This window comes from Drosophila sechellia, chromosome X (assembly GCF_004382195.2).
Source record: "Drosophila sechellia strain sech25 chromosome X, ASM438219v1, whole genome shotgun sequence".
In the NCBI taxonomy this organism is placed as follows: domain Eukaryota; kingdom Metazoa; phylum Arthropoda; class Insecta; order Diptera; family Drosophilidae; genus Drosophila; species Drosophila sechellia.
The window spans coordinates 19863522-19879013 of NC_045954.1; the positions used below are offsets into that span (position 1 = coordinate 19863522).

Below are 15492 nucleotides of genomic sequence, written 5' to 3' on the forward strand. Positions count from 1 at the left end.
GGAAAGATCTAGAGCGTTCACTACTTCTTCCTCGGAGATCGGTACAATGCTTATTTGGTTCAAAATTAGGGGATTTGGCTGATACTTATATAGTTTTTAGATTTCTTTTCTATCCTACCTAACGGACTAAAGGTGTTTAAATTTGTCTGCTCTGGTTATATATATATATTTTTTTTATATTTATATTAAATATCATTTTTTTATTGATTGCAAGCAACGAACCATTGATATTTTATTCACTTAACATTTGTAATATGTTTTTAATAAAATATTTTAATATGTTTAAAATGAGAGATATCCAAATTAGTGGAATTTTCGTAAGAGTAGGCCATTATATGATTTACTTATATGACATAACAGAATTGCTCATCAATCCTAATAAGTTGTATAAGCGGGGAAATTTAAATTTGGCTAATTAAAGATATTTAATATGTCCAATTTAGATAACGATATTTTCGATACGTAATTAACTGCGATAACTCGTTCGATAGCTCTTCGTTCAGAAATAGCCAGATTTGGCCGAGAAATAGCTGCCCCTGCAGCACCGCTGCCCGCACATTGTCTTGGTAGCCAACACTGGCACAGATCGAACTACAGTTAGTTGCCTGCTGTCTTTTGCGCGTCGCACGTATCACTTCGTCAGATTTCTCGATTTGGCCGAGCAGAGTAGAGTGTAATTACCAAACAAAGAAATGCGCCTAGCTCAAATTGAATAAATAAAAGCGCCCGCCGTGTGTGACAATCACTTTGCCCACCCCCTTTGGTCAGAAAAGGAGCGCCACTAGCAGCGGAGGAAGAAGCAGCAGCGCCATCACCACCACCAGTTGTAGTACAGGAAGAAGAAGAAGCAGTTGCCCCGAGAGAGAGAGAGAGAGAGAGAGAGAGGACAAAGCTAAGACAGGGCTGTTCGACAACCAGGTGTTTACATCCTGCAATCCGCCATCTGTGTGTGTGTGTGCATGTCTGTGTGTTGTGTCGTCATCGAACAGCCGATTAAAATATTGAAAACCGTGCAATAAACAATAGTGTCTGTTCCCCATTCATACTTATTTATTTATTATAATTTTTTTTTAATTTTTTCCCTGTGCCCCTCCCCACGTGCGGTTAATCGAACACTGAAGTGCTAACACGAAATTGCGAATTGTAAAATTCACAAGGTGCACAATTCGAAGCCAAACGAGATCCGTAGCCACATCGCAATAGCAGAATGGCCCCGGCTCTAAGCAAATTGGCCAACAACCAGAGCGCCATCGTCGGCGTGGCGGGCATGACGGCGGCCCTCTGGATAATTGCCTACGGAAAGATGTCCAACAAGAAGCGGTAAGCCCCCCTCCCCCTCTTGATCTTAATTACGGATAATTGTGGCTCAACCATGTTATGCAGTACCACATATTGGTCAACCAATATGCAGTATTCTACGAACATCTTATTGCGCAAGGTCTCGGTCTTGGCCATCGAAGTGTCCGTGATATTGACTTGAGTTTGGTTTGCTGTGTATGTGTATGTATGTACATACAGATTTGTTTGCCGGACATGCGATGCGATGCCACTATTGTGGGTCATCTGGCGGACTGCAAAACTGGTTTTCCGATGGCCTTTTCTGCCACACTGTATGCACTTCCCCCTCATTGTAGTCCGGTTTCAATTGATTCGTCCAGCAGCCGCGCACAGTGGGCCAGACAGTTCGTTTGCAGCTCAAATACTGTTCTTTTTAGTTGCCATAATTTAATAATAAGTTTGGCAACCGCCAGCTTACGTTTTATATTAAAATAGTCAAAAGATCCTCAAAAAGATGTTTTTGAGTGCATTCCCAATAAATAAAGTCAACAGATCATCGATTCACTTGAGTAGATATGAACCAAAGTAGCTGCATCTGTTGCAATCTATCCCTATTATATAGATATACTGATATCTAGGCGAGGTCTGAGTGTATATGTTGTCTGGGAGGAACGGAGGAATTCCGCGCACTTAGCAGGTACACCCAGATAGGCACTACATTTCCGGCCAAACAGCAAACTCGATTACCAAAGCCTTCTCGGCGCCCTCGACTATTATGGCCCGAATAGCCACTTCTTGGCGGCCTGCTCCATTGCGGTATCGTGTTAAGGATTTCCCCATCGAGCACCTGCGATGCGGACTTGATTCCCCGGTTAAGGGCCACGTTTCGGTGCTCGGATGGACTTGGTCTTTAGCGCTAATCTAATCGACAACGAGCCAGTCTACAGCACTCCATCTATATGCCCCATTCCACTATCGCCACTCGTGCCGATTATGCTGTTGTTAACGCGCCCGATATTTGGCCATATTCGATGTGTGCGGGGTTCGGCGCGCAATTGCCCGCTATCAGTCGATTCCATCTAATTGAATAAACTTAAACTGAACGGGGAAAGCGGGCGCAATCGACTATTTGCATGACAGAGCCAATTAATTAGACAGATTGCGCAGCCAGCGGCATGGGATTGGGGGGATCTGCGTGGCTGCATGTGCCACTCGATAATTGCTGGCATTACTCCGATATTGAATACCCAACTGGTGGCCACCACTTTCAGCAACTTCTCTGCAGTGCACTGCACTTTGGCAGGCGATCGAAATCGAGCATTTTAATGCGCTGTTTACTTTTTTATGCAACTTTTGCGAGCCACTTGTGGATGGCCCCTAAATTTATGCGCCATTCCATTGTTCGAATTCTGCACAGTCGATGGTGGAGTCGGTTCAATGGATGCAGTGACTGGACACTCCAGAGTCCAGCCAACCAAATGGGCCTCGCCAGTGGAGCTCCACTTCGATTATGCTTTTGAATTTTGTGGCTCATTTCATATAATTTAATTTAATTTCATTCATTCTATGATTCACTTTCAAGTGCAAGAGCTAATCGCTAAATGATTAAGAACGTTGAAAGTTTAAAAGGGACTTTTCGACTGTGTCAATGAGTTTCCGAGTAGCAACGCCTCTTGCACAACTTTATCGGCGCTTTTTTATTGGCGTTTTTATAGCCCCATATCAAGGACAGGCCCTAGAATTGTCAACTGATATGGCATGGTTATGCTAGCTCGCATCAAGGGTTTGGACAACTGGACAACACACCCAAGCCCGTCTGTCCAAAGGTCCAAACACTTTGACATCCAGCAGCCTGCCTTGCAAGCGAACACGCAACCACCGGTGGGCAGTTTGCTTTGGGTGTTGCAACAGCACTCGATTGTACCCCTTACCCGGACCCGAATCCGTACCCATACTTATACCCACACCCATTCCATGGATGACATGATGACACCCGGGTATAAAGCATAAACATTACAGCCGTGCCGTTTAATGACTTGCGACGGGCCACAATATAGCCACAACGTTGGATGGCGCAGAAGAGAAGCGCAGAGGACCAGTGGCTTCTGGTTTCATTTTTCCATTTTCATTCGCATTCCCATTCCCATACCGAGCTCTTTGCCTTCGAGGTGGGTAATGGGTAATGGGGTATAGGTGTTAATTTGTGTAAAACTTGCTCTGTTTTTCACAGGTAGACACATTCTGTCTCGCCCCACCCGTCCCGCCGGCTGTTGCGCAATACCTTGTGTGCGCCGTACTCGGTGTGCTCCAGAGTTTCGGATGGGGAAGTGGAAGAGTCGGATGGATGAGAGACCTTGTGCCCGGGAAACGCTTGGCCCGCGGTAATCGGCTTGCCCCGCAAGGCAGCCATTTGTCGTGTAATTTGTATAATTTTCGCCTTTACTCGGACGGTGCGTGAAATGAGATCGTAATTTCAATGCAGATTCGCAGCCGAGCGCTGACATTTGCACCTGTTGCGGATGCCACGTTGCCAAGGCCTGTCTACCGCTCACTCACTTACTCACTCGCTCGCTCACTCGCTCACTCGCTCTCACTTCCGAGACATCGCAAGCGGAGTGGAGTGAGCGTCGAGTGCCGGCAGACTGACTACGGGTCTACATGTAACAGTCAAGGCAACAGGTGATGAGTGTGCCCGCCTATCTGAGCTATCTGATTTTGGCCAGCGTTTATCAGACACACTAGCTCCTTAGCCGCTGCTATCGGCTACCGGCACAAGAAATAACCACTGAACTTTGATCGCAATCGGCGGCCAGATCTCTATCTGAGTCAGACGCCAGCCGATCTTCTCGCGCACGGGTTCAATGTACCCCCCATTAGGCGATCGCCGGCGATTAGCGAAAGAGAGCTTTGGATGAATTGCAGGGGCAGGCGATTCGGAATGGGAATGGGTATGGCAATGGGAGCCACCGGTGTTGACCTATGGACCCAAACACATGTTCCACGTATAGGCTAATATACTACGAATCAATAAAGGAAAACCACACGAGAGACAGCCAGGCACACAGACGGATTGAAAGATAGATAGATGGAAACATATGTATATATATATATATAGAAATAAATACAAGAGCGCTATGAATAATTCAGTGATCTGCGCAGCGATATCTAAGAAATAACCAAGTCATCACGACTCGTCGCTTTTTCCAGCCTGCAGATAACCAAGGCGCGAGCTTTGTACTTTGTTTGGCCTAACATACCAGTAGCGGCACCACCAGCACCTCGCATCTCATCACCCACATCATCCCATAGACTTCGCACCCTGGGCAGGTGGCGATGTCGGACTCCATCCGATACGATACGATCCGATCCGATCCGATCCGATCCGATTGGCGATCCAATGCCGGATAGCCAATGGCCCAGTGGCTCGTGTTGAGCTGGTCAGCTCTATTCATCCGGACCTTGATCCCACAGCGATTAGCAGCCCAAAAGAATTCGAGCACTTTTCTCATACAGCAAATTTGGGGGAAATGGGCTTTTTTTAAAGAACGCTCAAGCAAAAGCGATAACGAATGCCCATAGTTTGTGAGTAATGTGTGAGATAGATAAACAATTTAGCCGAATTTGCATGCAATCTTAAATGAATATGTTAGGGTTCTTCGAAATAATAATCGGATTAATTGATAAAACTTATCGATAGGCTAATTAGCCTGAACATTTTGCGAATTACGCACGTTAAATGTTGGAGTTAAAAAGTTGGCCAAATGATTTATAGGTCGATTCCATGGCATCTTGGTTGGAAAAGTTTCTACATATAATATTAAGTACTTTGCTCACAGCGAATTCGTTTGCAGTATTGCTGCATAGACCGGATAAATGTTTGTTTATCAAACGAGTCGAATATTTAGAGTGGTGACTCGCTAACGCACACAACATTTAACAGGCTTCATGTGAATAATTTACCGGATTGTAAAAAGTACGATCGATGAGCGAGCCGTTTTTTAATTTTTATTTCTTTATTTGTCATTAAGCAGCCTAATGAAGTGCGCGTCTTATTGTTGTATTTAATCCCACACCTCCATTGCAAATAAGCGACTTTATGGAGGCATTAAACACGAAGTTCGTTCTTTATGTGCGGCGCCGATGATAGCGACTGGCTATGAAAAGGCAAAGGTTGCTATTCAAATTGGCTATGCCAACAGGGAGTTAAACCATTCTGATTTATTTCATAAATTTGCCATCAACGTTGCACATTTGTCAAGTGAGTCGAGTGGCCAATGATCGAAATGGCACAACATCGTTGGCTGAAAACGGTTTGGAGTGATAAGACCGCTCCTCTTATCAACATTTCTCATAACTGGTGAACGATTTTTAATTTATTATTAAGTTTATTGAGCCATAACCCAAATCCATTAGCACTCAATGGAGGTTTTTAGGCAGCCCAATTGTCTGCCACATATATGTATTATCATATCTATATATTTATAAAGGGCAAACAGAAAGAACATTTGTAAATCCGGTTAACTAATAGAGTTATTAATCACATTTGATTGCTTCAACTCCTTAAACATGCTATCTTCATTGCAGAAAACCCGGCTATGAGGACAAGATCCAGTACACAATTGCCGAGAAGAAGGAGAAGAAGGCGGGAAAGGCGCACGTTAACTCAGTATTCTTCAAACAGCTCCGCCAGCTACTCCGTAAGTAGACTCATAGATCCTTTAGCAGTCCCTCGGATCACCTGCAACCTTCCCTTCCCTTGCAGCCATCCTCATTCCCGGCTTTTGGAGCGTGGAGACCGGCCTGCTCTTCCTGGTGGCCGCCGCACTGATTGGCCGCTCGGTGAGCGACATCTGGATGATCCAGAATGCGACGGTGGTGGAGAGCACCATCATACACATGAATCGCACCAAGTTCAAGACGGCGCTGCTCAAATACCTGACAGCTCTGCCAGCGGTATGGGATACTAATGCGATTGCCCACACAAGGAATTGTTCTAGCTGCGCGTTGCTGTTTCTTGCAGATCTCCGTTGTGACCAACGTCCTCAAGTGGAGTTTGGGTGAGCTGAAGCTGAGGTTCCGCACCAACCTCACACACCACCTGTACAGTCAGTACCTAAAGTGAGTGCCATGGTCAGATTGCTGCGCCAGTCGGGCAGATATTAACCAGACTCGTTCGATTGCAGCGGCTACACGTACTACAAAATGTCCAACCTGGACAACAGGATAGCCAACGCCGACCAGCTGCTGACCACGGACATCGACAAGTTCTGCGAGAGCGCCACAGACCTCTACTCCAACATCAGCAAGCCCGTGCTGGACATCTTTATCTACGTGTACCGCCTGACGGTGAACCTGGGCGGCAAGACGCCATCGATCCTGATGCTCTACCTGCTCTTCGCCGGCGTCTTCCTGACGCGCTTGCGCCGCCCCACTGGTCGCCTGACCGTCGAGGAGCAGAAGCTGGAGGGCGAGTTCCGCTATGTGAACAGTCGACTGATCACCAACTCGGAGGAGGTGGCCTTCTACCAGGGCAACGTGCGCGAGAAGCTCACGCTGCTGGCCAGCTACTCCAAGCTGCGTTCGCATCTGCGCAAGTTCCTCGAGTTCCGCGTCAGCATGGGCATCATCGACAACATCATTGGCAAATGTACGAATGCATCTGCAACTATCTACATTCAAGTGCACCTGATTCCAATCCAAATCCAAATTTCGCCCACAGATTTCGCCTCCATTGTGGGCTTCTACGCCGTCTCCATTCCCTTCTTCTCCGAAAACCATCCGCTGCTGTCCGGCGAGCATAGCGGCCAGCGCCTGCAGGCCTACTACACGTACGGACGCATGCTGGTCAAGCTGGCGGAGGCCATCGGACGCCTGGTGCTCGCTGGACGCGAGATGTCCCGCCTGGCCGGCTTCACCGCCCGCATGACCGAGCTAATTAAGGTTCTGAGCGACCTCAACAAGGGCACCTACGAACGCACCATGGTTAACGGCAACAACCTTGCGCAAAACGCCGTCGGATCGGCGTCAAGCAACTTTGGACCAAACAAGGGCATCATGTGCTTCGAGGACAACATCATCCGCTTCGAAAAGGTGCCACTGGTGACGCCCAACGGGGATGTACTGCTGCAGGAGCTGTCTTTTGAAGTGAAGTAAGCGCATATATGATCCGGCTATGGCGATCACGATTACATTATCCTTGTAACGAATAGGCGATTGATTGCTTGATGCTCATTGATTTCGATCATTGCAGGTCTGGCACAAACGTCCTGGTCTGCGGTCCCAACGGCTGTGGCAAGTCCTCCCTGTTCCGCATCCTCGGTGAGCTGTGGCCGACGTGGGGCGGCAAAGTGACGAAGCCGTCGCGCGGCAAGCTTTTCTACGTACCTCAGAGGCCCTACATGACGCTGGGAACACTGCGTGACCAGGTGAGAAGCGATTTAATATCAGGAGTTTTTGGAATTTAACTATAACATCATCTGCTGCCATCGACAGATCATTTATCCACACACGCGCGATGACATGCGTCGCCTGGGACACAGCGACGAGGATCTCATGCACTACCTGGACATCGTGCAGCTGACCTACCTGGAGCAGCGCGAGAACGGCTTGGACTCCATCGAGGACTGGATCGACGTGTTGTCCGGCGGCGAGAAGCAGCGCATTGCGATGGCCCGGCTCTTCTACCACAAGCCGCAATTCGCCATTTTGGACGAGTGCACCAGCGCCGTCTCCGTTGATGTGGAGGGCAAGATGTACAGCTATTGCCGCGAGGTGGGCATCACGCTGTTCACGGTCTCGCACCGCAAGTCGCTGTGGGCGCACCACGACTACTACCTCCAGTTCGACGGCCGGGGCAGCTACGAGTTTGCGACCATCGACCAGGATAAGGACCACTTCGGCTCCTAAAACTAGCAATTCCCATTCTTCAAGCCCAAGCCCGATGATGATCATACCGCTCTGGCTACTCCTCCATATGGTGCACTGTATATACCGAGATTGTATATATTGCAAGTTGGAAATCCTTCCTTGTTTCGATTGTGATTGTTTCTTTTGTACGCAATTCCACACTATATTCCGTTTAATATAATTCCTTCGCTGGGATTTTAGATGTGTAACTCTGAGAATCGAGGTGGTGTTAGTGATGTAAGCGTAAAGTAGTCGGCGCACAGCCACAAGCGATGGATGAGCGTTTAGAAAACCTTTTAGTGAATAACACACCCATACCTGTAGACCTGCGTACCGCACAAGTCCCAAATCGCGCATAGAGAACTTATAGTAATTTGTAAAATACGCTTGGCTTATTCAAATGTTTTGTATTTTTGGTTAAATTGGAATTGGAATGGAACCTTGCACGGCAACAAATGTATTGCATTATACAGTGCAAGACGCAATAAATGTATATAAACATGAAAAAAACGTTTTGATGCCGGCGGTGGAGTTCAACGATAGATGCTACTTGTCTAAGCTTAATTAAAAATGAGTTGCAGCTGAGTATCAGGCCTTCCTCTTCGGCTTTTTGCTCTCCATCAGACTCATGATCGTCTTCCGCAAGTCCTCCGTCTCCTTCTGTTCCATCTCGAGGTTCTCGATCTGAGCCTTGCGCTCCTGCAGCTGCGTCTCCAGCACGAAAATCAGGTCCTCGGACTTCTTGCAGGCCTCCCGCTGCTCCTCCAGAGCCTTTTGCGTCTTGGCCAGCTCCCGATCCCGCTCCGCGATGGTGCGCAGCTTCTCCGTCATGTCCTGCTCGTAGGCCACCATGGACTTTTTGAGTTTGTCGATACGAGAGATCTGCAAAGAGAGTGCCACATGGGTGCTCTGGCGATCTAATGGTCCTACTCTAAGGATCTTACGTTCTCCTTGTTGTGAACCTCCAGCTTAGTGAGCTCCTCGCTTTTGGCACTCAGTTTCGATCGCAGATTCTCGCACTCCTTTTCAAGATCGACAATCTCCGCCTTTTTCACGAGTAATCGCCGCTCGTTGGCCTGCAAATGGACGGTGTTCTCGGACATCTGCTTGAGCAGGATGGTCATGTTGCTCTTCAGTTCGACCTTCTGCTGTTTGAGATCCTTGCACCGGGTTTGCAGCCTAAGGATAACGAGGAAAATGTGATGAGTAAGTTATATCACAATGGGATTTAACTTCACCTACCGTTCTTGGCTAATAAGCAGCTGGAAGTTGCTAGACTGAAAGCGTTCGAGCTCGGCGCTCTGCACGTGGGCACGTTGTGTACCAATAGTCAGCTGCTCGCCAGCCTGCTCCAGGCGCTGCTGCAGGTTCGCCACGGTGCCGTTCAGGCTGTCGATGCGGTGGTTGTACAGCTCGATCACCTGCGAGGTGGGTGCCGATGCCAGTTCGTTGCGGCTCACAATGCCGCCGATGTTTTCCAGAAGTGCGTTGAACCGCTGGACCATGCCTTTGTCGGCGGAGATGCGATAGTCCTTGAAGATCGAGCTTAGATTGCGCCACTGCTCGGCCTGGTCGGTGCCGACAGCTGAAGGCCCCGCCATCATTCCACTTGGACTAGAGGTGATAGCAGCCACATGCTTTAGAGGGAGTAAGAGGTTATAGAACTCATTTCTATATATGTATTTACAGATATACGCTGGCTTTGAAAGTGCAAAGTCACATACCTTTGCTACAGATGCCTTGGGAAAATGCTCGAACTGCGCAATTTGCAGAACGGCAGCCACCAATGCCTCGTTTTTGCTGACCATACCGCGAGCTAAGCAGTACTGCAGCTGCGGCTGCTCCAGCAGCGTGCAGCACTTGTCCATATAGGCCTTCTTGGCGATGCCGGCGACATTGACGAGCAGCAGCAGGCAAAAGCAAGCCTTCTCCACCTCGCACTGCGCCAGGCTCTGTGTGCTGAGAAACTGGGGAACGAGGGCGAGCGGAGCAGCCAGGATCTTATCGAAGTATGACTCGGAGACCTTGGACAGCACCAGTTTATTGGTCTTCGTCTCCTGGAGCAGGGCGATCAGCAGGCGCAGAGTGGCTAACACCTGACCGGCATCCGTGTCCGGTCGCTCGGCGCTGGCCACCAACTTGGCCACGCGTGAGGGATCGTTGGCGATCATCTCGGCCACCGCCGCCCGTTTGCCCAGGCGCAACAGGGTGTAGATCAGCTCAATAGCCGCCACGCCGCATTGATCGGAGCTCATCCAGTCGCTGACCATCTCATACAGGCGCCCCGTGATGGCGTCCAGGCTGATGCAGCTGTTGGCTTCCTCGGACATCTGCAGAATGTAGCTGACGAGTCGGAAGACTAGGCCGAGCGAAATCTGTTGGTGCTTGCTCGTCTCCTCCTGCGAATCGTCCATGACGTTGCGAGCGTCGATTTTCTGAAAAGGGGGAAGCTGTAAGAAGTGCATCCAGCTGGATATTCAGCGCTACTCACGTCCAGCAGCTTCTCCACATCCTCGCAGAAATGGCCGTGCGACAACATCGCCCGATGCAGGCCGGCGTGGCCCTGCGAGTCCAAGAGGAACTCAACGATGTGCCGCAACTGCGCCACGTTCCATTGCTTCAGGCAGTCCTCTATTCCGGCGAACGACAGGCGCAGGAAGATGCACAGCTCGGACTGCTGGAAGGCGTAGACGTCCTCCGAGAGGATGATGAGCATTTTGTATGCCAGCAGGCCATAGTTCTGGATGCGACGGCAAAAGACGGAAATGTTGACGCTGCGCAGAAAGAGGAACAGCACGGCGAAGTTCTTGTAGCAAAGGTTCACCAGCACGGAGAGGGCGAGCATATGCAATTCGTCGTCGTCGTTGCGAATGGACCCACTACTCGCGATGCTGGAGGCGTCATCCGTACACAGCACGATCCCCACCAGATGATCGATCAGCGCTGGCAGGAAGGGTTCCTCCCAGGCGATGCGTATGCCGTATGTAAGGTCCTGCAGCAGCACCAGCAGCCGGTGCACCCTTTCCGTTCGTTTGTTTTTCCTTATGAGCATTCCCAGCAGCGGCACAAAGCAGAAATGCTCGACGACCGCCTGGCGGGCCTCCAAATTCCGTGTGCAGTGCTGCACCAGCCCGACGCAGGCCCACAGCACATCGCCCTCGGCACCCTCGTTCTTCAGCGCGCTCATCAGCGCGTACAGATCCACGTAGAAGCGAGCCAGCTCCAGGTTGCCCGGCGTGGGGGCGAAGTGCGCCGGCAGCACCTTGGTGCCCAGCAGCGCCACGCTGCGCTGCACGTACACCAGCGACTCCTCGGAGCGCTGCATCTGGAAGCAGGCCACGCGCATCCTGAACTCCCGCACATAGCCGATGGCCAGCGTGGCGACCGCGTCCTGCGGTTCCTGTGGCGAGTCCTGGCCGTTGTGGTTCCCCCCACCGCCCGCCGATATGTGGTTCCGTAGCGTAGCCATTCGGTTCCGATCCGTTCGAGCTTGACTTTCAAGAGAAAAAAAAAAAACAACAAGCGTCGAACTGAAAATAATTTCGAAAATTCTCGATATCTTGCCGCTCGATATATCGATAAAGCGCGGACAGCTCGTCGATGCAGCCCTGGTCGTTTCGTAAACTTTTTTTAGTGCTGCAAAACGCCATACGGAATTTAAATATTTATTTGAAAACAAACGTTCAATTCTGTTTTTTTTTTTTTTACAAGTAAGCCATTTTGAAGCTGAATTGAAGGCGAAGGCCCAACTTTAATACCTTTTGTATGTTTGTAATATATGTAAAAGGGTAAAAAAAACCAATTTGAGTAAAAGCCAACTCTGCAAATACTTTAAAACACACTTTTCAAAATCGTCTTAAAGCGAAGTTCTTCGGCGTGCGTTCGAACTACTCTCACTTTTTTGTGAACCAGCGATTTTGGCCTGGCTAGCCTCATTTTGGGAACGATAAAAAGCTTTGGCTTATGCTTTCTGCACATTTGGGCACAGCCCAGTGTGTCCACCCACCGCCGCCCAATCGCCGACAACAATGCCTAGAGCTAAAGGCATGCGTAATTCCGAGGGGTTGGGGAACGCACATGTGGCACCGCAGTGGAGCAGCCATGTCCCACGTCCTAGCCCCATTCCCCCTACCTTCTGGCAAAGAATAGGGAGGGATGCTGTCCAGCAAGGAAAATTCGTTTTGATTTTGCATGGACTTTTCAAAATTTATGCGCTATTTGAAATGTAACGCACGTGTGTGTCCGTGTGTGTCCGTGTGCGTCCGTATGTGTCCGTCGTCCTGTGCCCATGTGTTTGTATATTTAAACGAAATTAAATATCCAAAGGGGCAGGGAAACGGAATTTAAGGCTTGCTCGCCCAAAAGTAGGATAAGCCAGGAATTTAAGCCGACCTAAGGCCCAGCAAAATGCGTAAAAAATTGTGGCAATTAATAAAATGAATTGGAAATCTGTATGTAAAATTTGCTATAAATAGCTGTCGTTCAAAATCGAACTAAAGTTAAATATAGCAACGAAAAAATCCTTGATATTGCATACTGCAAACATGTGTTAACCATAAAAACTATTGAATATTGGCATTGAATAAATGTATGTGGTAATTTAAGTACAAGCTTGGTGTCACTTTGCATTATTTTGCTCAGTGCACAAATCCCGCTTACGCACACATGGCAAATTTGAATCGTGTGTGTGTGTGCAGGCGTTGTGTAGTGGAAAGTTTCAATATTGGCTCAGTCGAAGGTCGCGGGGGGCGTGGCCGGGAGGCGGGGTGGTTGTGGGAGTGGGTGGCGTACTTTGGGTGGTTTTTTCCCAACTGGCCAAAAAACGCACACACTGACAGCACATACTTATGTGGGCACACACATGCAAACGTGCCTATGTATATGTATATACATTTTCATTATTCATGCACACACACATCGGCACTTTTGAAAAATGCGTTTTATTCAAAGCGGAAGCATCACGCTCTGACCAAGGAATCGACGGTGGGCGTGGGCGGATTGGGCGGTGTGTGGTGGGCGGGGTCGAATGCTCGGTTCCCGGAGGGATTTCGACTACAAGGTCTCCGATTCCGTGCTGCCAGCTCCCAGCTTAACTTTGGCTCCTTTGCTCAACCCAAAATTTTAAAACCATTTGGTGGGCTTACACAGTCCTTTACAAGTTGATAAACATACTTATTCTATTTGCAATTTTCAAGGTAGATAGCTTATAAACAAATAGCCGTTAACTTGTAATCTTGTACCACAATTGAAATAGAACTAAATTTAGTTTCACAATTTTCACCAATACTATATTGAACACTTTAGTTAGTCCGGAACTTACATTCAAGCCTTTCTTATTTTATAAATGTTGATTACAAATTACAATTTTATCGCAGGAAGTTTAATGGGTATCTAGTGAATCCCCCTTTGAAAGCCTGTTAGATAAAATTGAATATATCTACAGATACAACGCAATGTCATACTCAAATGTCCAGTAAGATGGAAAAGCTTCTGACTGGAAGCCACCTGGCCAGTGGATTAAATTCGAGTTCCCTTTGTTCTGGTTAACCAGATTTGGATTGCCAAGCCCAGCGATGATGGGACCTGCATCCCACTATCCAACTCTTACCCACCACCAGATGCGCATCTGTAGATCGTCCCATATCCCTGACCCGCCTCAATTTCGATTACCTTGTGACTTTCTACTTTCCACCTTCCTTCAACCACTCCTCGATTTTCCCTGATTTTTCCAGCGCGGCTGCAGCGAATGCAACCAAATCGGATTGTTTAATCAAAAGACTGGCACACACCCACACCCACACGCGTACACACACCCGCACACAAACTCAAAATCAAACTCAAACTGAAACTCGAAAGTCATTTGGACAATGGAAAACGGACACTGAACGGCGGACAGGAACATGAATCGATTTTCGGGCTATGTAACCGGCTTGGCCCGAAATGCTATTATCTTTCTTGATTTTCCACTGGATTAAGTGTACACGCAGAGAAAATGTTGTTATTGGCATAATAAACTTACTTAACATTTACTTGATTACAAATATTTAATGCATTAAACATTTATATAATCTTCAAATGTATAATAACATATTAAAGACACATCTTTATTTTGGCTCGTATTTAAAATATTTATGAAATATTATTTTATTATCATATTTTCTCCCAGTGCAGATGGGCGTTTCCTTGGGTGAGCTGAGGTGCAACGAAATGCCGTCCTCTGAGTTCCTTGTTCTTCCCACACAGAACTCAATAACTTGGCGTGCAACAATAAATTACGGCCATATGACAGACACATTGCGTCTTAGAATGGAAGCCATTCTCACTGGTGTCCTTGAGCGATTATTTTCAGTGTAGCGCGTTTATGGGATAGCAAAATTGCGATCAACAAAGATCATCACCCAAGCAAACGCAATAACTAATCACTGCTGGTAATCGAAGCAATGATAACCAGTTTATCAAGCCACAAAATATTAACTTTTTTAAACTCATTAATTAATTCACTTAATTCATGTTTTTTAAGGAATATGTTTAAAACAAACCTCTTCAAATATAAAAAGATATGCAAACAGTCAGGCTTACTTTACTTTGATTATACTGATTAGGTGCAAAATGCAATCTGTTGGATTTGTAAACTCTGCGCACTTCGCGAACTGGCCGCGCATAAACGTTGCTCCTGGCCAGCCCACCTGACTTTCCACTTCCACCATCAACTGCACGCACTGCAAGCTTCTTCGTTTATCAATTCCCGCTCTCCGTGTTGTTCGTAGCTGTTTTCTTTTTTTCCCGAGCCCGGAAAACTGTCGGTCGTCGGGCCGTCGCCACTACCTGTTGATTCCCATCCATTTGCACGGCTGCGTCGATGGCGATGGCGTCATTCCAAATGATGCACGGCGCCTTTTCGTTGGACACGGTCTGCGTGATTCCGCCCCAGAGTTTTCCATTTCCACATTTCCATCCCCTGTAATCGTTCGTGTACCTGCTGCTGCTTCTCAAGTGCTGGAAAACTGAAAGCGAAGCAATTGCTGTGCAAATTAATCAACACATTCTTAATGGGAAAATCTGTTCTATCTATATTTATGTATTTATGTATTTTATATATTTTTTTATCTGTTTTTTTTTTTGTATGCAGATAAAGTGAATTGCAGGCAACTTTCCCAAGACCAAATCAAAATGTAGGATAATTAGTTAGCTTTGCTAAATTCAACAAAAATCTTTTGAAGAAAATTCATTTGGAAATTCATTTGCGTATGAAAAATTACTTTCCTTATGTTTCCAATTTTCTGTGATGATTTTTCTTCAAGGATAACG

At 47.6% G+C, this 15492-nt stretch overlaps 2 protein-coding genes across 3 annotated transcripts; one reads left to right on the forward strand and one right to left on the reverse strand.

Annotated features, from left to right (window-relative positions):
• Positions 1 to 584: 584 nt before the first annotated feature.
• On the forward strand, positions 585 to 8585 carry LOC6615060 (ATP-binding cassette sub-family D member 3). Of its 2 annotated transcripts, none has more exons than XM_032726752.1 (9): positions 585 to 673; positions 1122 to 1320; positions 5863 to 5975; positions 6041 to 6231; positions 6299 to 6396; positions 6462 to 6925; positions 6998 to 7427; positions 7529 to 7703; positions 7771 to 8585. In XM_032726752.1, the coding sequence occupies exons 2-9, from the start codon at positions 1208 to 1210 to the stop codon at positions 8182 to 8184; spliced, it is 1998 nt and encodes a 665-aa protein (XP_032582643.1). In that variant the 5' UTR covers positions 585 to 673; positions 1122 to 1207; the 3' UTR covers positions 8185 to 8585. The 2 variants fall into 2 exon arrangements, with proteins under 2 accessions (XP_032582643.1, XP_002039477.1); XM_002039441.2 differs by having other exon boundaries at positions 599 to 918.
• Positions 8577 to 11688, reverse strand: LOC6615061. Its single transcript, XM_002039442.2, has 5 exons — positions 10676 to 11688; positions 9909 to 10619; positions 9427 to 9821; positions 9129 to 9363; positions 8577 to 9066 (listed from the first exon to the last, which is right to left on the reverse strand). Exons 1-5 carry the CDS (start codon positions 11651 to 11653, stop codon positions 8773 to 8775), a joined length of 2613 nt encoding a protein of 870 aa, XP_002039478.1. The 5' UTR covers positions 11654 to 11688; the 3' UTR covers positions 8577 to 8772.
• Positions 11689 to 15492: the final 3804 nt, after the last annotated feature.

Excerpts from the sequence above, each read along its gene's own strand:
- LOC6615060 (XM_032726752.1), top strand. The coding sequence starts at position 1,208 with ATGGCCCCGGCTCTAAGCAAATTGGCCAACAACCAGAGCGCCATCGTC. Across the intron at positions 1,321-5,862 it reads AAGATGTCCAACAAGAAGCG|AAAACCCGGCTATGAGGACA; the intron begins GTAAGCCCCCCT and ends TCTTCATTGCAG. Across the intron at positions 5,976-6,040 it reads ACAGCTCCGCCAGCTACTCC|CCATCCTCATTCCCGGCTTT; the intron begins GTAAGTAGACTC and ends CTTCCCTTGCAG.
- LOC6615061 (XM_002039442.2), bottom strand. The coding sequence starts at position 11,653 with ATGGCTACGCTACGGAACCACATATCGGCGGGCGGTGGGGGGAACCAC. Across the intron at positions 9,364-9,426 it reads CTGCTTATTAGCCAAGAACG|GCTGCAAACCCGGTGCAAGG; the intron begins GTAGGTGAAGTT and ends CGTTATCCTTAG. Across the intron at positions 9,067-9,128 it reads AGGTTCACAACAAGGAGAAC|ATCTCTCGTATCGACAAACT; the intron begins GTAAGATCCTTA and ends CTCTCTTTGCAG.